The 23774-nt window shown below is 47.0% G+C and overlaps 1 protein-coding gene across 5 annotated transcripts in view; it reads right to left on the reverse strand.

The window, feature by feature from the left end:
- The window catches only part of LOC140428176 (ankyrin repeat and SOCS box protein 9-like), a 156159-nt gene that overhangs the window by 63513 nt on the left and 68872 nt on the right, over nt 1-23774 (reverse strand). For all 5 annotated transcript variants that reach the window (XM_072514336.1, XM_072514337.1, XM_072514339.1 and 2 more), the window contains one exon: nt 15198-15348. In XM_072514336.1, coding sequence (XP_072370437.1) covers nt 15198-15348 — 151 coding nt within the window. The remainder of the gene's footprint in view (nt 1-15197; nt 15349-23774) is intronic.

The raw sequence follows: 23774 nt of genomic DNA on the forward strand, positions 1-23774 counted from the left end.
GGAATGACACTTTTAAGTTAATTAGTTAAGTTTCCTTTTGATGTTGTGCTTTAGATACAGTGCCCCACCAGACGCTGACACCCTCTCTCATTTGTGTTTATTTTCATTTTATTCAAAAGACGATAAACCTAATTCTTCTTGTTTAATTTATTGATTATTGTTTTATCAAAGAGTATAGTTCACATTTCAGTGACTTTCTTTCCAAGCGAATGCACTTTCTTATATGATCGCCCGTGATTTAATGATACGTAGATTGGAACCCCTTACCACAGAAGCATCCTGGTAACATTAAAGTGTCATGTGAGAGTGCCTTTAAGAAATGCGTGTTTTTTTGTAGAGTAGCTGTAGTGGGTGTACCTTTAAGAAATGGGTGGTTGTTACTGCAGGGGTGTCAGAGTGTGGGTGGAGCTGGGCTGTCTGTCAGATTTTAGTTTCACTTTGAGAAAAGCTTGGGTGTGTCTGTGTTTTTTTGGTTTTGTTTCAGTACAGCCAGCCAAAGAATATTGTTCTCTGTCATGTAAAGACTATCTCTTGATCATTTGGTGAATTCAGAGTGATAACTGTTCTCAGTAGTGAATGTAAACCTGATGTGCTTCTATTAAAAGGCTTTTTTTCGTTGTTTTATGGATGTTAAAAGGAAAGTTTAAGTATTACTTAGAATGTTGTATTCTTTGGGGGATGTATTTGAATTGATGGTTGCTAAGATGTTCACTGTATGTTTAAAAAAAGTAAACTTGAATTCATAGAATAAACATTGTTTTGCTTACAAAATACTTTTCGATTTCTGCTGTACCACACCTGTAGAGTGGGCTGTGTGCTCCCCATACCATAATCCAGTAAAAGTTGTGGGTCAGGTGAACTCCATGATACACTTTGGGGTTCTGTAAACCGTGGCCCATAACAAAAGACACATGCCACGTTATAGAAATGGTTAACTCAATGGGTAGCACGGTGGCGCAGTGGGTTAGGCCTGCAGCCTCATGCCGCTAAGGTCCCAGGTTCGATACCGGCTCTGGGTCACTGTCCGTGTGGAGTTTGCACATTCTCCCAGTGTTTGCGTGGGTTTCGCCCCCACAGCCCAAATGATGTGCAGGGTAGGTGGATTGGCCACGCTAAATTGCCCCCTTAATTGGAAAAATGAATTGGGTACTCTAAATTTATAAAAAAAAGAAATGGTTAACTCAGTAACTGTACCCACCAGGGTCATTTCTTTTTACAATGGACATTGAAAAACTGTACACAAATATAGAAACAGATATAGAGGTATACTGGCTGTTCAAATTTTCCTGAATACGTTGCCCCAACCGACTGACCAGAGCTTGGGCAGCACGGTAGCACAGTGGTTAGCATAGTTGCTTCACAGCTCCAGGGTCCCAGGTTCGATTTCTGGCTTGGGTCACTGTCTGTGCGGAGTCTGCACGTTCTACCCGTGTCTGCGTGGGTTTCCTCCGGGTGCTCCGGTTTCCTCTCACAGTCCAACGATGTGTAGGTTAGGTGGATTGGCTAGGCTAAATTGCGCTTACTGTCCAAAAAAGATTAGTTGGGCTTACGGGAATAGGGTGGAGGTGTGGGGATAGGGTGTAGGTGTGGGCTTAGGTAGGGTGCTCTTTCCGAGGACCGGTGCAGACTCGATGGGCCGAATGGCCTCCTTCTGCACTGTAAATTCTATCTATGAAACCTATAATGCGGTCACTACATTTAGGTTTAACAAAAAACAACTTTGAATTAAATAATTGTCGTCATCAAATCTACGGCACAGCTATTGGCAAGAAATCCACTCCAGCCTATGCAGACATATACATGGCAAATGTGAAGAATGTGTTTAAAATGTGTACCAGGCTCCCATTATGTTACAACAGATGTTTGAATTACTTCTGGGGTACTCTGACATGCATATTGTAAGAGACCTTCCTGTTTATTTCTTTTGTTCCCATTTCTTTTGTTTTAATTATTTTGATCCGTGGATCCATAATTGAGGTATGCCTTTAAGCAGAAGGCTCAAAGTTGAAAACAGCCTCCTTGCCAGGACACACTGTTCCCAGGTTTTGTACTTTGAAGAGGAGAAATGAGACTCCTCAGCACCGAGTGGATCTCAGGACCAGGTTGTGGAGAGAATCTGTTCCATTTGTTAACTGACACCAGCGAGTTCGCCAGGGATAGTGTGGTGCCTGATGACAGTCAGTAATTGGTTCCTGCGTGATGCTTTCTGAGAGAACTTGGTAGGTGTGCCAAGTTAAAAATGAAAGGAACTCTCTTGTTGCTGAAGTGAAATTACTGCTCTATTATTCTGAAAGAAGTGAGTCCTCAAACATCCTGGGCGCGATTCTCCACTCCCACGCCGGTTGGGAGAATTGCCTGGGCCGCCAAAATTTCCCGCGACGCCGGTCCGATGCCTTCCCGTGATTCTCCTAAGCGCCGGGAACGGCACGGTCGAGTTTCGTGGGCCACAGGCCGGAGAATCGCCCGAGACACCCAAAAAGGCAATTCTCCGGCACCCCTGCTATTCTCAGGCCCGGATGGGCCGAAGTCCCGACGGCGTGAACTGGGGTCATGGCATGGTGAGACTCAGCCAGGGCCCGGAGAGCGGCGGCAATATTGTGTTGGCTCTGTGAGATGGCTGCCTGTGAGAGGGCAGCCCGCTCCTGGGCCATGGATGACGCGTGCACGTGAAGCCCAACGCTTTGCAGAACCTGACCCATGGCCAAAACCCCTTCACCCATTGCCTCCACCGCGGACGCCACCCGTGCGGTGTCGGCCTGGGTGGCTGCGATGAGCGGCACCACTCCCTGCTCCTGGACGCGGATAGACTCCTCCAGCTGCGTGTGCAGGTCCTGGAAGATGGCCCTCATCCCGTTACTCAGTCCCTGGGTGTCCATACGCATAGGTTGTCCGGGTGGGTCAATTACATCCAGGAACCCGGGAACCGTCTGGGTGGCAGCTGGTTGCTGGGCCTGGGCTGCCCTCCGACCGTCCAGCCCCTCGGCTGCTCCAAACTCCACCTGCTGTACCGGCTCGGCTGTGGGGTGCACACCAGATAGTGACCCGGGAGCTTCATCACTTATATGCCCAACCGAGGTGAGTGTCTCTGCGATGGTGAACGGTGTGGGAGACAGCATTGCCGCAAGCTCGAGGTCATCATCCGTCAAGAAGTCTGATGTGTATTGTTCCCCCTCATGGCCAGGCGCAAGTTCCATGCGGGCCATGTCGTCTTGACCTCCAGTTTAATCCAACGGGTGTGTGGCCGTGTTGTGGGCTTCGGCATTACTGTCCACCCTGTGCCCCTGACTAATGTCTGTCCCGGAGGTCTCAGCGTCCCGGTCCTGTGTCCCAGACTGTGAGGTCTGCCCTCCTGTCCGACCAACTGCCAACCTCCGGCGGGCGTCCCTGGGTGCCGTTGCGGTGGGCGATGTTGCGCTGCTTCCTAGGCGAAACGTCCCTGAAGGTTCGGCGGATGGCCCTGGGGAACATAAGAGATTCGGGGTTCGTTAGACACGGTGGCCCGGGTGTATGGTGGTGGTGGGTGCACAGTGTGAGGGGGGATGGGATCTGGGGTGCAGTGGCCAGAGTGTGAGTGGGGATGGGATCTGGGGTACAGTGGCCAGAGTGTGAGGGGGGATGGGATCTGGGGTGCAGTGGCCAGAGTATGAGGGGGGATGGGATCTGGGGTGCAGTGGCCAGAGTGTGAGGGGGGGGATGGGATCTGGGGTGCAGTGGCCAGAGTGTGAGGGGGGATGGGATCTGGGGTGCAGTGGCCAGAGTGTGAGGGGGGATGGGATCTGGGGTGCAGTGGCAGAGTGTGAGGGGGGCGATGGCGGGTTGGGGGTGGAGAGGACATGCAGGGTTCTCTCACTTGCTTCTGCGCCTCCGACCTGGCATGGCGCGATCTCCCGGGTGGCGGATCCCCCAGCGAGGTCCAGGGCCTTCTGCTCGTGAATGGTTAGGGGGTGCAGGACGCTGGTTCAGGAGACAGCACGCCATGGGTTCGCTCCAGGGGGGTCCCGGGCTCATGTGGGTCGAGTAGATAGTTGGGCACCGTGACCCCCCCAACATCGCCCCTGATGCCCCAGTCCCCCCCAACACTCCCCCCCCAACCCCGTGCCGGGGGGGGGGGGGGGGGGGGGGTGGGCAGCACGGGTGAGGTTGTGCAGCTTCTTGCGGCACTGCTCCCCCGTCCGGGGGGTCTGCCCCACAGCACTGACTGCAGTGCCCACCTCCCGCCAGCCGCGCCTCACCGGGCTGGATGGCTGGCGATGCCCACGTCTTGGGCAGAGGGTGTCCCTTCTCCGTTCCACCTCATCCACCAGGGTGTCCAGGTCCGTATCCCGGAACCTCGGTGCCGCTCTTCGGGGCTCAGCCATCTCCTCAGTTCTCCTCCGGGTCCTCTGTGCGCGGTTCGCGCAATTTATGACGCAGCGGTGCGTCATTCGGGCGTTGCACGGTGACGCGCGGCCTTCGCGGAACGCCCTCCCGAGGTTCTCGCGGCCCCGATCCTAGCCCTTTTTCGGGCCCTGAATCGGTCGGGATCGGGGCCGTTCCGCGCCGTCGTGAACCTCGACGGCGTTCACGATGGCGTGGCCACTTCGGCGTGGGAGTGGAGAATCCCGCCCCTTTTTCTGTGAACCTGCTGAGTCTGTAGAGAAAGTAGACAACTTTACCAGAGAGAACCATCTCAAACCTAGAAGGAAGTACCAAAATGAAAGCTGGAACAAAGATATTGACTGGAAGTCGTTCCAGTGCATCAAAGATCCTTATCCTTTTATTTTTATTAATAATTTCATTCCTTTTCCACCACCCTTTCCCCTCTCTGTTATTTGTCTGTGTATGTCTAGAACGAGTTAGGAAGTGGGGCTGGAAAAAAGGTCACAGATAGTCTGTTACATTTTCTGTCCGTTTAAGTTTAATACTGTATATAATAAAGGGTTTGTAGTTTTACAGCTACAAACCTGGTGACTGTAGTTTATACGACTCAACCAAGGAGCTCGGGTATTTTAAATAAAATCGAATTCACCTGTGACTCCAGGTCAAGTGGGGCTGGAATTGGTCTAGCGTACAGCCTACATGATCCTTCCATGTGTCATGAATCCATTTTGATGCTGCCATTGACCTTCCTGTAGGTTATACAGAATCGGGAGATTCCCATCTGGCTTAGGTACGAACACAACCGCCGAACACCAACTACTCTTACGCAGCTCAATTAAATGATTCTCCAACATGTATTGGAGTTCCACTTCTACCTGAGCTAGTTTCTGTGGAATCAGTTGATAGGGTTGCTGTTTTATCAGGTTGGAGTCACCCATGTTCAGTTAATGCAGTGCACCTTGATGTGTCCCGACAAACCTTCTTATCCTTTTGTAGCAGTCTTATGAGATCTTTTTGCTGCTCTTCTTATAAGTATGCAAACTCAATATCTAACTGTTCTAGTATTACAGTATTTGCTCCTCTTATCACAAGGAGGGTCGCTCTGTGAACTGTCGACCTCCTCTCCTACATCACTCTATCTCTATCCACTTCCACTACTTCCAACTCCTGACAGAGAAGGCGGAAAATAGAAGCAAAACTGATTAATTGTTTCAGTTCCAGTCGAGAGTATAAAACAGCATCGATACAGTCATCGATGTACCGTAAAAACAATTGTGGACGGGGACCTGAGAAGGACTGGAACTAAGAACGTTCCACACACCAATAAAATGACACACAGAACTGGCACCCAAGAGGTTACCCAGAGCCACACCTTTCATTTGGAGGAAGTGAGATAAGTTAAAGGAGAAATTGTGAACCGTGTGCTGATAATTTCATTCTGTATGCCATCCTGAATTGGATACTTTAGCTTCTCTTTCCCATTGGGTGCAGTGTCATTGTTATAGTTTCTTACTCAACTTTAATAAAATGGTGACATTAATTACAGATGCTCCTAATGATGAAGATTGTCATTGCTGTACCCAATTGTTCCTCAATTGCTTCCAGGCCTGTTGTGTCCACTATTCTATCTGAACGTCTGTGCCATACATTGATCACTCTTCATGTGAAGAACTTCCCGATATAAAGCCTACATTTAGCTGTAATTGTTCTTAACGATATAATTTGTGGTAATTGGGTGGTCGTATCCATGAGATTGTAAGAATGTACTGATGTACATGATGGGCAGCACGGTAGCACAATTGACTAGCACTGTGGCTTCACAGCACCAGGGTCCCAGGTTCGATTCCCCGCTGGATCACTGTCTGTGCGGAGTCTGCACGTTCTCACCGTGTCTGCGTAGGTTTCCTCCAGGTGCTCCGGTTTCCTCCCACAGTCCAAAGACGTGCAGGTTAGGTGGATTGCCCATGATAAATTGCCCTTAGTGTCCAAAAGGTTAGGAGGGGTTATTGGGTTACGGGGATAATCATCAGCCATTATTGCAGCTTGGTCATCAACATGGGTTCTTATTTCAGAAAGTAGTGAATACTTAAATTCTTCCAAGAGAAAGATTTATCTCAGAGCCTCACAGGTATTTCAACTCCGAGTGCTTGTACCCACCTATCAAGATTGTTCTGCTTAACTCTTTCAAATTCAACATAGGTCTGTCCTAGCTGTTTTCTTAATTTCTGAAACTTTTGCCTATATGTCTCCGGAACCAATTCATTTGCACCCGGAATAGTCTTTTTTACCTCATCGTAATCCTTAGGCACTACCTCTGGCAGGGAAGCATAAACTTCCCGTCAGTTTACTTTGCATGGGAAATATCCACTTTTCCTTTCACCACTCCATCTGAGTTGCTATTGTTTCAAATGCCACGAAGAATTTCTCTACATACTTTCTGCGCATTTTGGTACTTTCTGAACTTCGGGCTTTTGTGTTGGTACTTCTTCCTTCTAGGCTTGAGATGATTTTCTCTGTCAAGGATGTCTCTTTGCAGACTCGGCATCATTTCAGGTTCACAGCAAAATATTTAAACATATCCCCACTAGGGTCTGGACTGGGAAGGGTTACTCTTTCCTCTTGACGTTCTTCAACTTCTGTGTTTAACTCCAACCTTTTAAAATGATACTCTCTCTTCTTTTCCCTTTCATCTCTTTCTAATCTTTCCATTTCCACATCAAGTTTCCTCATTTCAATTTCCTTTTGAAAAGCTCTCTTTTTTCCGCATCCAGCATGTCCATTTTTTAAAACTCCCTCTCGAACTGCAACCAAATTCTCTACAGATCAGTTGCCCCACCAGAAAGTGCTTCTGATGCTTCACTACCTGGACTACTTGCATGTGGGCTCTCCTGTGTTTCTAACAGACCCATGCACACAACGAATACTCATATACCTCGGCTTTCTTAGCTTTAACCGGCACCGCACTTGCCAATTCAATTAACTTGCCTTTTTGTAGCCTTTATAAATAAACTAAAGTCAAGTCCTCCACCTGAAGAAAGGTCTTAGCAGCTTCCAGATCCAGTCTGTTATACCATTACAAACCTGGTGCCTCTTTAATATATACTGTACCCAAAATTGCACCATTTGGGATGAGTCCCAAACTATGTCATGGTACTCTGGGTTAGTGCACAGTCAATTCCAGCCCCACTTGACCCGGAGTCGAAACACAGGTGGAATTAGATTTTATTTAAAATACCAGAAGTCCTTAGTTGAGCCCAATGACCTACAGTCACCAGTTTTGTAACTTTACAATACAATTAACTCTTTATTATGTACAGTATTGTAATTAAACAAACAGAAAATGTAACTACTACCCCTTTCCCAACCCACCCTTCCTAACTCACACCACTCTCTACACACAACAGAAGGGGAAGGGTGATGGAAAGGGAAATAAATTAAGGAATATAAAAGGATAAGGGTCTTTGATGCACTGGGATATGACGTCCAGTCAATGTCTTTCTGAACTTCAGGCTTTTGTTTTGGTACTTCTTCCTTCTAGACTTGAGAAGGTTTTCTCTGTCAAGGTTGTCTCTTTTTGCATCATTTCAGAGAAAGAGAGAGAGTGAAAATGAGAGAGAGTGAGAATGAGAAAGTGAGAGTGAGAGAGAGAGCGAGAGAGAGAGGGAGGGTGTGAGGAGGGAGAGAATGAGAGTGAGAGAGATCATTTCACTTCCAAGGTTTAAACACTTCTGCCCAACTCTCTCAGAAAGCAGCTAGCAGGAACCAATCACAGACCGATGTCAGGCAGAACACTGTCCCTGGCCAATCCACATGTTGCCAGTTAGCCAATCAAACCAACTCCCCCCAAATCCGTTTCCTAAGATCTACCCGGTGCCGAGGAGCCCGGCTTCCTCTCTCCAAAATACAAAAACTGGGAACACAGTGTCCTGGCAAACCAACTGTTTCACTCCTGCTTAAAGATACATCCCGATTATGAGTTGACGGACCAAAATAATAAAATATAAGAAAATAAATGGGAACAAAGGAAATAAACAGGAAGGACTCTTACAGTATGGAATCAGCAGGAGTTTGGTTGATGGAGTTTGGTTGTAAGCCTTGCAGTGCCTTGGGAGAAGGATTTGATAAATACCCATGGTCAGACTCTTGTTTTGAGAAAGTCTGGATGGAGGCCTCAGAAAGTGAGAATGGAGCCAGAAATTGGATTTAAAGGACAGCATCAAACATTCAGGACTGGGCAGCACGGTGGCGCTGTGGGTTAACCCTGTTGCCTCAGGGCGCCGAGGTCCCAGGTTCGATCACGGCTCTGGCCGTGTGGAGTTTGCACATTCTCCCCGTGTTTGCGTGGGTTTCACCCCCACAACCCAAAGATGTGCCAGCTCGGTAGATTGGCCACGCTAAATTGCCCCTTAATTGGAAAAAATGAATTGGGTACTATAAATTTATTTAAAAAAATATTCAGGACTGCAGCCAGAGTGGAATAGTTGACCACTGAGGGTGACAGAGGATGGGATATTGATGGAGTGACTGAACGGAGAGTCCACCACCATTCAAGATTATTCAGAGATTGGTTATGTATGAACCAAGGGGAATTTTACCATTTTAATGAACTGTCTAGAACAGACCAATTTATAGAATCATAGAAGTTTACAGCATGGAAACAGGCCCTTCGGCCCAACCAGTCCATGCAGCCCAGTTTTTACCATTAAGCTAGTCCCAGTTGCCCGCACTTGGCCCATAACCCTCTATACCCATCTTACCCATGTAACTATCTAAATGCTTTTTAAAAGACACAATTGTACCCGCCTCTACTACTACCTCTGGCAGCACATTCCAGACACTCACTACCCTCTGAGTGAAGAAATTGCCCCTCTGGGCCCTTCCGAATCTCTCCCCTCTCACCTTAAACCTATGCCCTCTAGTTTTAGACTCCCCTACCTTTGGGAAAAGATGTTGACTATCTACCTTATCTATGCCCCTCATTATTTTATAGACCTCTATAAGATCACCCCTAAGCCTCCTACGCTCCAGGGAAAAAAGTCCCAGTCTATCCAGCCTCTCCTTATAACTCAAACCATCAAGTCCCGGTAACATCCTAGTAAATCTTTTCTGCACTCTTTCTAGTTTAATAATATCCTTTCTATAATAGGGTGACCAGAACTGCACACAGTATTCCAAGTGTGGCCGTACCAATGTCTTGTACAACTTCAACAAGACATCCCAACTCCTGTATTCAATGTTCTGACCAATGAAACCAAGCATGCCGAATGCCTTCTTCACCACCCTGTCCACCTGCGACTCCACCTTCAAGGAGCTATGAACCTGTACTCCTAGATCTCTTTGTTCTATAACTGTCCCCAACGCCATACCATTAACTGAGTAGGTCCTGGCCTGATTCGATATGCCAAAATGCATCACCTCACATTTATCTAAATTAAACTCCATCTGCCATTCGTCGGCCCACTGGCCTAATTGATCAAGATCCCGTTGCAATCCTAGATAACCTTCTTCACTATCCACTGTGCCACCAATCTTGGTGTCATCTGCAAACTTACTAACCATGCCTCCTAAATTCTCATCCAAATCATTAATATAAATCACAAATAACAGTGGACCCAGCACCGATCCCTGAGGCACACCACTGGTCACAGGCCTCCAGTTTGAAAAACAACCCTCTACAACCACCCTCTGTCTTCTGTCGTCCAGCCAATTTTGAATCCAATTGGCAACCTCACCCTGGATCCCGTGAGCTTTAATCTTCTGCACCAACCTACCATGCGGTAACTTGTCAAAGGCTTTGCTAAAGTCCATGTAGACAACGTCTACTGCACAGCCCTCATCTACCTTCTTGATCACCCCCTCAAAAAACTCAATCAAATTTGTGAGACATGATTTTCCACGCACAAAGCCATGCTGATTGCCCCGAATCAGTCCTTGCCTCTCTAAATGCTTGTAGATCCTGTCTCTCAGAATACCTTCTAGCAACTTACCTACTACAGACGTTAGGCTCACCGGTCTGTAGTTCCCAGGCTTTTCCCTGCTGCCCTTCTTAAACAAGGGCACAACATTCGCTACTCTCCAATCTTCAGGCACCTCACCTGTGGCTGCCGATGATTCAAATATCTCTGTTAGGGGACCCGCAATTTCCTCCCTAGCCTCCCACAACATCCTGGGATACATTTCATCAGGTCCCAGGGATTTATCTACCTTGATGCGCTTTAAGACTTCCAGCACCTCCTCCTCTGTAATATGCACACTTCTCAAGACATCACTATTTATTTCCCTTAGTTTCCTAACATCCATGCCTTTCTCCACCGTGAATACCGATGAGAAATATTCATTCAGGATCTCACCCAACTCTCGTGGCTCTGCGCATAGATGTCCTTGTTGATCCTTAATAGGCCCTACTCTGTCCCTAGTTACTTTTTTTCCCTTTATGTATCTGTAGAAGCTCTTTGGATTCTCCTTTGCATTATTTGCCAAAGCAATTTCATGTCCCATTTTTGCCCTCCTGATTTCCCTCTTAACTCTATTTCGACAATCTCTATACTCTTTAAGGGATCCACTTGATCCCAGTTGTTTATGTACGTCATATGCCTCCTTCTTCTTTTTGACCAGAGTCTCAATATCTCGAGTCATCCAGGGTTCCCTACTTCTACCAGCCTTGCCCTTCACTCTAAAGGGAATGTGCTTACCCTGAACCCTGGTTAACACATTTTTAAAAGCCTCCCATTTACCAGCCGTCCCTTTGCCTGCCAACAGTCTCCCCCAATCTACCTCTGAAAGTTCCTGTCTGATGCCATCAAAATTGGCCTTGCCCCAATTAAGAATTTTAATTCTTGGGCCAGACCTATCATTCTCCATAGCTATCTTAAAACTAATGGAGTTATGGTCACTTGTCCCAAAGTGATCCCTCACTAACACTTCTGTCACTTGCCCTTCCTTATTTCCCAAGATAAGGTCAAGTTTTGCCCCCTCTCTAGTCGGTCCATCCACATACTGAATGAGAAATTCCTCCTGAATACACAACAAATTTCCCTCCATCCAAGCCCCTAATGCTATGGCTGTCCCAGTCAATGTTGGGAAAGTTAAAGTCCCCTACTATTACCACCCTATTTTTCTTGCAGCTATCTGTAATCTCCTGACATATTTGCTCCTCAAATTCCCGCTGACTATTTGGAGGCCTGTAGTACAGTCCTATCAAGGTGATCTCTCCCTTCTTATTTTTCAGTTCCACCCATATAGACTCAGTGGGCGAACCCTCGGATATATCCCCTCTAAGTACTGCCGCGATGTTCTCCCTAATCAAAAACGCCACTCCCCCTCCTCTCTTACCTCCTGTTCTATCCTTTCTATAGCATCTGTACCCCGGAACATTGAGCTGCCAGTCCTGCCCCTCCCTTAGCCATGTTTCAGTCATAGCTATAATATCCCAGTCCCATGTGCCCATCCATGCCCTGGGTTCATCCGCTTTGCCCGTCAGGCCCCTTGCATTGAAATAAATGCAGTTTAATGTAGACTTTCCTTGCTCTCTGCCCTGCTTTCTCTGGTCATGCTTTACACACTCTCCCTTCCTGCCTTTTGTTTCTGTCCCCACTGACTTCCTACATCGGTTCCCATCCCCCTGCCACATTAGTTTAAACACTCCCCAACTGCACTAGCAAACACACCCCCGAGAACATTAGTTCCGGTCCCACTCAGATGCAGACCGTCCGATTTGTACAGGTCCCACCTCCCCCAGAACCGGTCCCAATGTCCCAGGAATTTGAAACCCTCCCTCTTGCACCATCTCTCAAGCCACGCATTCATCCTAGCTATCCTGTCATTCCTACTCTGACTATCACGTGGCACTGGTAGCAATCCTGAGATTACTACCTTTGAGGTCCTACTTTTTAGTTCAACTCCTAACTCCCTAAATTCAGCTTGTAGGACCTCATCCCGTTTTTTACATATATCGTTGGTGCCTATATGCACCACAACAGCTGGCTGTTCACCCTCTCCCTCCAGAATGCCCTGCAGCCGCTCCGAGACATCCTTGACCCTTGCACCAGGGAGGCAACATACCAACCTGGATTCTCGTTTGCGTCCGCAGAAACGCCTGTCTATTCCCCTTACAATTGAATCCCCTATCACTATAGCTCTGCCACTCTTTTTCCCGCCCTTCTGTGCAGCAGAGCCAGCCACGGTGCCATGAACCTGGCTGCTGCCACCTTCCCCTAGTGAGCCATCTCCCCCAACAGTTTCCAAAACGGTAAATCTGTTTTGGAGGGAGATGACCGCAGGGGATCCCTGCACTGCCTTCCTACTCTTCCTCTGTCTGTTGGTCACCCATTCCCTATCTGCCTCAGTAATTTTAATCTGCGGTGTGACCAACTCACTGAATGTGCTATCCACAACTTCCTCAGCATCGCGGATGCTCCAAAGTGAGTCCATCCATCAGGGACACCAGAAGGGTCCCTGAATTGCCACATCTCACAAGAGGAGCATGACACGGGTCTGAGCTCTCCTGCCATGACTTAAACCTGAAGTTAAATTTGAACTACACTACACAGCTAAGAGAAAGTCAAAGAGAGAAAAGATAAAAAAATCACTTACCAGTCACAAGCCAATCACTTACCTGCTGGCTGTGATGTAATTGCTCCCGAGACTCCCTCACAGGTCTGCTTCTCTGCACCTCCTTGAGTTGAGCACCAAATTCCCTTAACCAGTTAATTAATTTACTTAATCAATTGTTTTTTGGGGGGAAACTCAACCCCAAACACCAAACCCCAAAAAACACAGCCCTCACTCACCTCTTACACGAACTCAGCCTTACCCAAACTCAGATACACTCTGTTTGCTTCCAGCATTCCATTTCTAAAGGCACTTCAGCCACACCTTTTGTATCCAATTGAATTCAATTCAATTCCCACCTCGATTCAAATTCCCAAACTCACTCTTTGCTGTGTCTCACTCCTGGCTCTGTCTTCTCTCTGGCTCACTGGGAGAACTCACTGGGAGTGAGTTTACAAGTGGCTCTTTTTAAACTGTCCTGAATTGACTCCCCTCCCCCACCTGCTTTTAGATCAAAGTAGATTAAAGTGACTGACACTTAACTGCCAACCAGTTATGTGAGTGGGTGGGGCAGCCCTTGTTAACCTACACTGCACAATACTAGCTTAATTTAAATTAATTTAAACTCCTGAAATTTAAAAGGAGCTGCCTTACTGATTCAATTCAATTCAATTCAATTCCCACCTCCAATTTGGAGTTACCATTTGTGCTACAATTAAGTTGTCTTTCTTCCTTTCATTTATTAAAAAGAAAAAAACACTATCTATCAAAATGGTTGTTTTCACATGTTAACTGGTATTGAGTCACTCATTCTTGTTCTGTCCAGGGTGTGGCTCTGAACCAAAGTGAGACTCCACAGGGATTCTCGTGCCCCTACAATGCGAAACCTACCTCCGGCAGGGCCTTTTCAGTGTCAAGGGGCACGAGTCTCTGGTCACGCTGCGCTTGAGCGAGAGCACAACATGGCCGGTGAATCCTGGGAGGCCTCCCGCAAGCCTCCTGGCAGCCCGAGCGCCTTGCACCCAAGTCCCGCAAAACACTGGAATCAGAACTCCGCCCAAAAGTGGCACTTGCTGAAGTAGATCGTATACCAACTTAAGGCCTACCTACCTGGGATCTACCGGCCTCCCTCAATTCAATGGCCTCCCCAGCAGGCACCAATCATTACTGGTCCCGAATCGGCACCCGGGGAGTCTCCCGGGCCATTGGATGCCCCTGGGTGGTCAGGGTCAGAGCAGGGTTGCTCCCTGGACGACCCCTGGAACACGGGCACCTTGGCACTGCCCAGGTGGCTGGAGCACTTTCCCTGGATGCCAGGATGGCAGTGTAAGGGTGCCCAGGTGGCACTGGCAAGGGTCAGGGCCCAAGGGGCCATGTCCATGAAAGGAGGGTGGATGGGGGAATCGAAGGGTGCAGGGCAGGTATGTAGGGAGAGGTTTGGGGGTGACGGAAGTCCTGGGGAGATGCTGTAGGGGGTGTCCTCACTTGGCGGTGTGTGGGGTAGTGCCTATCTGTGTGGGGGGGGGGGTGACATTTCCTATGGGTGGGGGTTGCAAGCTCACTTGTAGATTGGGTCACCTTTTCAAAATGGCAGCCCAATCTCAGAATTCAGCTCCCAGTGCTGTAAAATGTGGGCTTAACCAGTGAGAAACTCGCAGGACCCAAAATAGTGACTCAGTGTCATTGGATAGCGGTGTGGGATTCATCAGCAGAGCCAACGGGAAACTCCCTGTAACATCCGCCACTGATGAACTTAGAAACATTTCCATTGAAACGCGTCCAAGGTAGTAACAATGGCCTCAATGTCAGTGCCTTTGATTCATCTCTCCATTCAGGCACTGGTGACCTCAGCAAAGAGTTGTAAGATCCTGCACATTTAGCAGGGGATTACAGATATCCTCTTGCACAGGGCACTCAATTAAATACCAATTCTTTCTGCAACCGAAAGACAGGCTCCCACTTTCAGCATTCCTAGGTTTCTGGAGGCTGGTGATGGATCCCATGGGCCATTGAAAGCGCCACGTAAGGAACCCATCACTTTCATGTACACTTGCTGCATAGCTAAACTGGTTCATAAGGCTAATATTAAGAATTAGAGCAACTTCTCTGTATAGTTTTATTACTTTATAATAATCTTTGTTTGTGAATTTAAATCAAATTGGTTAATCTCAAAACAATTTCCCTGTAGCTCTCAGATGTCTAGAGTTTGATTTCTTGGAGCTCGGTGGTTTGGGATATATGTTGCAAATACAGCAAGAGGTGAAGGATTGTGTTTTTGGATCACTTGCCTCGCTTTACTGCTTCATGGATAGGTGAAGCCAGTGTACATCCTCCTAGGGGCTCAGCTCCTTGTTGCAAGAGGAGATTCACACAGGCCTCACTGCCACTGTAGCATGCATTGTATAGTGGAGTGTTCCAGTCAACCGTTGCTAGATTTACCTGGCGGAAGAGAAGGTTGATGCCCAAGTTTATGTTCGTATATCAGTTTTAGTGTGACCATTTATAAATGCTGCCTTAACATTATTGTAAGCTCATCATTCAGTTTAAGAATACAGATATATAGATGTTTCAGTAAAGTAACTAGTAAGATCTAGTCTGCAAATGTAGGAATCAGGCTGCTAGAAGGATACTCAAAAAGTGCAGGTAAAGCTACTGGGATTTGCATAAATAAACCCAGATTTTTTCACCTTTATCATTCAATGAAGACCACAAATATAAAATCCAATTATAAACTCCTTTGTACTGCATCAACAAATTATACCGGAAGGGAAGGGTTAATAAGACAGCCCAGCCCTTTAAAATTAAGTGTTGCATTTTGTTTTAAGTGCGCAGTCCCTTTAAATTTTTGCATGACCATTCACACATTGTTTATCACAAGCAAGGCCAGTGAGGTACCTTGATGTCTGCAAATGTTTAACTGCTATTGATTTATCGTTACAATAAAGCAACGGTAACCTTGCCTATCGAGTGAGGAAGGGTCAGTCAATCTAGCTGCAGTAAACACCAAACTGTGGTATTGCCTTAATGCACGTCAGGAGTGGAGGCATTACCTAAAGCAATGTGGAATGGTAGTTGTAAACCCAGACAGGGATTTGGGCTCTCAACTGTTCCCCAGAGCGCCCCCTTCTCCTCAACCATTGTTCCCTTTGTGTGACAGAGGGAGGAAACTGAAACATAAGAACAAAGAAACAGGAGCAACATGAGACTACTCAGCCCCTCAACACACACCACCATTCAAAAAGATTATGACTTATCTTCTACCTGAGTTTCCCCCCTTCCCGCCTTATCCCCAATATCCCTTGGTTCCGATAATGCCCGAAAAACTATTGTATAGATGCTGCTGAAGCAGATCAGGCACATCTGTAGAGAGAGAAACAAAGTTAACCGTGCAGCTCGCTGACTTTCCATCAGGTCACCAGACCTGCTGAATGTGTCCGGAATTTTCTGTTTTTAGTTCAGATTTCCAGCATGTATAGTACTTTGTTTTTGTCTAAGGAACGGAATTGCACAGGACGGTGAGGAGTTAATATCAGCCCTTTCATAGCAAAGACTGACTGTAAACTAATTCTGTAAAAATGCCCTGACTAAGCACAAGGGAAACATCAACAATGGAAATTCTTGTGAGAAACACGGTGAAATTAAAATTCACAATGTTGCTTTGAAATATCGGTGGGTAATTGAACCTGTTGGCTTCACCCGCTTCAAGTTTATTCAGTATTCACCTTTATATAAAAGACTTTCATGGGCAGGAGGGGGAATTTAAACAGCTCTCACTTCTGTAAATAGAGAAGCTTTTTTTATTTTTTATTCTCCCTTTATAAGTAGTGGCATATTTTCCCCTTCCCTTAATTTTGAAGTGCTCCAATCCTCTATGAATAACTATCATAGCAGACTAGACAGAAGCAAAATAAAAGTGGTTGGTTTAATTCACGCACATACAAAATGTGGGAAAGTGATTTTGCCATGTCTGCCCCTCTTTGCACTCATAGAGAGAGAAGGGAAGGAAAGAGGTACAGGGTCAGGCCACAGTAAAAATACAAGCTATGGTTTATGCGAGTCTAGAATCAAAAGACTAATGGTGGAGGCGGGGGGGGGGGGGGGGGGGGGGGGGGCGGGGGGGTTCTTCCAAAGGTAGGCTAGTTGACTGTCGCAGGATGATCATTCTTTCCAGAAGTGAGACTTCCACGAGGTGAGAAGGCACGTGGAGTTGAATTAGGTTTGAGGGCACAGGTTCTCATGTTCCAGTAGTTGACAGTGCAGATGAGGGCCAGGGACTTGTACCTGAACGGAGCTCTTTCAGCTGCTACCTGTTTGATGGTAAGATGGCAGACAGCGCAGGCTGCTGCCTGGAGCCCTGTTCTCAAAAAACAATACAGAACAGAAACAGGCCCTTCGGCCCTCCAAGCCTGTACCGGTCATGATACCACCCTTGGCCAAAACCCTCAGCACTTCCTAGCGCTGTATCCTTCTATACCCATTCTGTGCATGTATAAAGAACAATGGGCGCGATTCTCCGCTCCCGCGCCGGTTGGGAGAATCGACTGGGTCGCCAAATTTTCCCGCTACGCCGGTCCGACGCCCTCCCGCGATTCTCCCAAGCGGCGAGAACGGCCCCGTCGAGTTCCGCGCAGCGCAGGCGGGAGAATCGCCCGAGACACCCAAAATGGCGATCCTCCGGAGCCCCTGCTATTTTCAGGCCCGGATGGGCCGAGCGGCCAGCCCAAAACGGCGGGTTCCCCCCGGCGCTGTCCACACCTGGTTGCTGCCGGCGGGAACAGCACGGGAACGCTGGGGGGGGGGCGGCCTGCGTGGGGTGGGGGGGGGGGGGAGCTTACACCGGGGGGGGGGGGCCTCAAATGGGTCTGGCCCGTGATTGGTGCCCACCGATCGTCGGGCCGTCCTCTCTGAAGGAGGGCCTCATTTCTTCCGCAGCCCCGCAAGATCCGTCTGACATCTTTTTGCGGGGCGGACTCGGAGAGGACGGCAACCACGCATGCGCGGGTGACGCCAGTTATGCGGCACCGGCCGCGGCATGTATGCGGCGCCGCCTTTACGCGGCGCCAAGGCCTGGCGCGCGTAAATGACGCGGCGCCGCTCCTAGCCCATTATCGGGCACTGAATCATAGAACATAGAAAATACAGCACAGAACAGGCCCTTCGGCCCACGATGTTGTGCCGAACCTTTGTCCTAGATTAATCATAGATTATCATTGAATTCACAGTGCAGAAGGAGGCCATTCGGCCCCCTGAGTCTGCACCGGCTCTTGGAAAGAGCACCACACCCAAACTCAACACCTCCACCCAACACCAAGGGCAATTTTGGCACGAAGGGGAATTTATCATGGCCAATCCACCTACCCTGCACATCTTTGGACTGTGGGAGGAAACCGGAGCACCCAGAGGAAACCCACGCAGACACGGGGAGGACGTGCAGTCTCCGCACAGACAGTGACCCAAGCCGGGATCGAACCTGGGACCCTGGAGCTGTGAAGCAATTGTGCTATCCACAATGCTACCGTGCTGCCCTTAAGAACAAATAAATCTACACTATATAATTTTACCGTAATCCATGTACCTATCCAATAGCTGCTTGAAGGTCCCTAATGTTTCCGACTCAACTACTTCCACAGGCAGTGCATTCCATGCCCCCACTACTCTCTAGGTAAAGAACCTACCTCTGATATCCCTCCTATATCTTCCACCTTCACCTTAAATTTATGTCCCCTTGTAATGGTTTGTTCCACCCGGGGAAAGTCTCTGACTGTCTACTCTATCTATTCCCCTGATCATCTTATAAACGTCTATCAAGTCGCCCCTCATCCTTCTCCGCTCTAATGAGAAAAGGCCTAGCACCCTGAACCTTTCCTCGGAAGACCTACTCTCCATTCCAGGTAACATCCTGGTAAATCTTCTTTGCATCTTTTCCAAAGCTTCCACATCCTTCCTAAAATGAGGTGACCAGAACTGTACACAGTACTCCAAATGTGGCATTACCAAAGTTTTGTACAGCTGCATCATCACCTCACGGCTCTTAAATTCAATCCCTCTGTTAATGAACGCGAGCACACCATAGGCCTTCTTCACAGCTCTATCCACTTGAGTGGCAACTTTCAAAGATGTATGAACATAGACCCCAAGATCTCTCTGCTCCTCCACATTGCCAAGAACTCTACCGTTAACCCTGTATTCCGCATTCATATTTGTCCTTCCAAAACGGACAACCTCACACTTTTCAGGGTTAAACTCCACCTGCCACTTCTCAGCCCAGCTCTGCATCCTATCTATGTCTCTTTGCAGCCGACAACAGCCCTCTTTACTATCCACAACTCCACCAATCTTCGTATCATCTGCAAATTTACTGACCCACCCTTCAACTCCCTCATCCAAGTCATTAATGAAAATCACAAACAGCAGAGGACCCAGAACTGATCCCTGCGGTACGTCACTGGTAACTGGGATCCAGGCTGAATATTTGCCATCCACCACCACTCTCTGACTTCTATCGGTTAGCCAGTTCGTTATCCAACTGGCCAAATTTACCACTCCTTACTCCCATGCCTCCTTACTTTCTGCAGAAGCCTACCATGGGGAACCTTATCAAATGCCTTACTAAAATCCATGTACACTACATCCACTGCTTTACCTTCATCCACATGCTTTGTCACCTCCTCAAAGAATTCAATAAGATTTGTAAGGCAAGACCTACCCCTCACAAATCCGTGCTGACTATCCCTAATCAAGCAGTGTCTTTCCAGATGCTCAGAAATCCTATCCTTCAGTACCTTTCCATTACTTTGCCTACCACCGAAGTAAGACTAACTGGCCTGTAATTCCCAGGGTTATCCCTATTCCCTTTTTTGAACAGGGGCACAACATTCGCCACTCTCCAATCCCCTGGTACCACCCCTGTTGACAGTGAGGACGAAAAGATCATTGCCAACGGCTCTGCAATTTCATCTCTTGCTTCCCATAGAATCCTTGGATATATCCCGTCAGGCCCAGGGGACTTGTCTATCCTCAAGTTTTTCAAAATGCCCAACACATCTTCCTTCCTAACAAGTATTTCCTCGAGCTTACCAGTCTGTTTCACACTGTCCTCTCCAACAATATCGCCCCTCTCATTTGTAAATACAGAAGAAAAGTACTCGTTCAAGACCTCTCCTATCTCTTCAGACTCAATACACAATCTCCCGCTACTGTCCTTGATCGGACCTACCCTCGCTCTAGTCATTCTCATATTTCTCACATATGTGTAAAAGGCCTTGGGGTTTTCCTTGATCCTACCCGCCAAAGATTGTTCATGCCCTCTCTTAGCTCTCCTAATCCCTTTCTTTAGTTCCCTCCTGGCTATCTTGTATCCCTCCAATGCCCTGTCTGAACCTTGTTTCCTCAGCCTTACATAAGTCTCCTTTTTCCTCTTAACAAGACATTCAACCTCTCTTGTCAACCATGGTTCCCTCACTCGACCATCTCTTCCCTGCCTGACAGGGACATACATATCAAGGACACGTAGTACCTGTTCTTTGAACAAGTTCCACATTTCACTTGTGTCCTTCCCTGACAGCCTATGTTCCCAACTTATGCACTTCAATTCTTGTCTGACAACATCGTATTTACCCTTCCCCCAATTGTAAACCTTGCCCTGTTGCACGTACCTATCCCTCTCCATTACTAAAGTGAAAGTCACAGAATTGTGGTCACTATCTCCAAAATGCTCCCCCACTAACAAATCTATCACTTGCCCTGGTTCATTACCAAGTACTAAATCCAATATTGCCCCTCCTCTGGTCGGACAATCTACATACTGTGTTAGAAAAGCTTCCTGGACACACTGCACAAACACCACCGAATCGGTCGGGATAGGGGCCGTTTCGCGTCGTCGTGAACCTCGACGGCGTTCACGACGGCGCGAACACTCTGCCTCCATTTCGGAGAATCCCGCCCAATCTCTTTGGATGTCAAACGGTAACTGCCTGGCTCCAGGTACACAAGGCATTAATACATGTTCTAGCAGCTTGGGGAGATCACGTGACCTATCTCCCACGACCTCGCCTCAACACTGGACAAATGATGTATTTTCTTCGGGATGAAATCTTGGTGTTCAACAGGAGTCAGGATTCCTTTTATTATTGAAACAACGTCTCCGGGACCTAATTATTTAGAAATATAAAGAGGCTTTTTAAAAAAAAAATAGATAACCAGTTTCTGATGATTTGTCTGAAGGTTAGAAATTCCTCTGGTACAAGTCATGGCTAGTCAAGGTCAATCTTCATCCATTTTTTAAACTAAAAAAATGATAACTGCGAAAATAGTCTGATTGACGTTGATATTGATTTATTTTCCTTCCCCTCTCGACTGCGACAGGAGTGCTACCTCTATTTCAATCAGTTTAACTGAAAAAGCCATTGTTTCCTTGGTTGTAATTAGTATACCTGCAGTTATTTGAAGAAGCTCTCAAGAAGTTAGTTCAGCAGAAGGGAACATCTGCGATCACATCATTCTTAGATGGATATGAAGTGGTACAGATTTATAAATAGAAGTTTCACTTGTTATATTCACTCTTGTTCTATCAGAAAATTAGGGACTTGTGCTGATGTGTGTGAAAAGTTATTGCTGAGCAAAAAGGGACGCTCATTAACAGTCACTTAGTATGGAGCTGCAAGGAGTAATACGGAAACTTGTGGATTGTCACGTAGAGAGGGTACAGTATTAGAACGGAGGCTTAAGGTACAACTGAAGTCTGCAGCTTCGATACCAAATTCGCAACTGTGACGGTGTTTGAATCCTCTGACTAAGCCAGCAAAGTTGGTTGCAAGTGGGAGCAGAAAGTGCTGAAAAAACTCAGGGGGTCTGGCAGCTTCTGTGGAGAGAAAAAGTCATGTGCACTCGAGACATTAACTTTGTTTCTCTCTCCACAGATCGGCCTGCTGAGCTTTTCTAGCATTTTTTGTTTTTATTTCAGAATGCCAGCATCTGCAGTATTTTGCTTTTATATTGGTTGCAAGTAATTCTTAGTAGCTGTGATAATTGAAATTAGTGTTACAAACTTTATTAATTAGAACACACATATTTACCCCTTCCTCTGACAACTAGAAATTAGAAACTGAGATTTTGGGTTTCAGATGCCGATAAACTGGGGTATTTGTTTAGTCAAAGTACTGACACCAATAACATAGGTCCATGAATATGCCTTTTTCCAACATCACAAATCATTCACAGATACATAACCCCACCACCTAGACCTCCAAGGTATTAAGAACATAAGAACTAGGAGCAGGAGTGGGCCATCTGGACCTTAGAGCCTGCTCCGCCATTCAATGAGATCATGGCTGATCTTTTGTGGACTCAGCTCCACTTTCCGGCCCGAACACCATAACCCTATATTCTTCAAAAAACTATCTATCGCTATCTTGAAAACATTTAATGAAAGAGACTCAACTGCTTCACTGGGCAGGGAATTCCATAGATTCACAACCTTATAGGAAGTTTCTCCAAAACTCAGTCCGAAATCTACTTCCCCTTATTTTGAGGCTATGCCCCCTAGTTCTGCTTTCACCCACCAGTGGAAACAACCTGCCTGCATCTATCCTATCTATTCCCTTCATAATTTTATATGTTTCTAGAAGAGCCCCCCCCCCCCCGCATCCTTCTAAATTCCAACAAGTACAGTCCCAATCGACTCAACCTCACCTCGTAATTCAACCCCCTCAACTCTGGGATTAACCTAGTGAATCTCCTCTGCATACCCTCCAGCGCCAGTACGTCCTTTCTCAGGTAAGGAGACCAAAACTGAACACAATACTCCAGGTGTGGCCGCACTAAAACCTTATACAGTTGCAGCATAACCTCCCTAGTCTTAAACTCCATCCCTCTAGCAATGAAGGACAAACCTTCATTCGCCTTCTTAGTCACCTGTTGCACCTGTAAACCAACTTTTTGCAGCTCATGCACTAGGGCACCCAGTTTCCTCTGCACAGCAGCATGTTTTAATATTTTATCAGTTAAATACCTTTTGCTGTTATTCCTACCAAAATGGATAACCTCACATTTGTCAACATATATTCCATCTGCCAGACCCTAGCCCATTCACTTAACCTATCCAAATCCCTCTGCAGACTTCCAATATCCTCTACTTTTTGCTTTACCACACATCTTAGTGTCGTCTGCAAACTTGGACACATTGCACTTGGTCCCCAACTCCAAATTGTCTTTGCAAATTGTGAACAATTGTGGGCCCAACACTGATCCCGGAGGGACACCACTAGCTACTGATTGCCAGCCAGAGAAACACGCATTAATCCCCACTCTTTGCTTCCTATCATTTAACCAATCATCTATCCATGCTACTACTTTACCCTTAACACCATGCATCTTTATCTTATGCAGCAACCTTTGTGTGGCACCTTGTCAAAAGCTTTCTGGAAATCCAGATATACCACATCCATTGGCTCCACGTTGTCTACCGCACTGGTAATGTTCTCAAAAAATTCCACTAAATTATTTAGGCACGGCCTGCCCTGTTAGTGCATGAACCCATGCTGCGCCTGTCCAATGGGACAATTTCCATCCAGATGCCTCGCTATTTCTTCCTTGATGATAGATTCCAGCATCTTCCGTACTACCGAAGTTAAGCTAACTGGCCTATAATTACCCGCTTTCTGCCTACCTCCTTTTCTAAACAGTGGTGTCACGTTTGATAATTTCCAATCCGCCGGGACCACCCCAGAGTCTAAAGAAAGATTATTTCCAATGGGTGACTTACTAGGGAGCACAGCTACATATCTACAAAACAAAATAGTGTGGATGCTGGAAATCTGAAATGAAAACAGAAAATGCTGCCAATATGCAACTGGTCAGGCAGCAAT

Source organism: Scyliorhinus torazame, chromosome 8 (genome assembly GCF_047496885.1).
Source record: "Scyliorhinus torazame isolate Kashiwa2021f chromosome 8, sScyTor2.1, whole genome shotgun sequence".
Classification (NCBI taxonomy): Eukaryota; Metazoa; Chordata; class Chondrichthyes; order Carcharhiniformes; family Scyliorhinidae; genus Scyliorhinus; species Scyliorhinus torazame.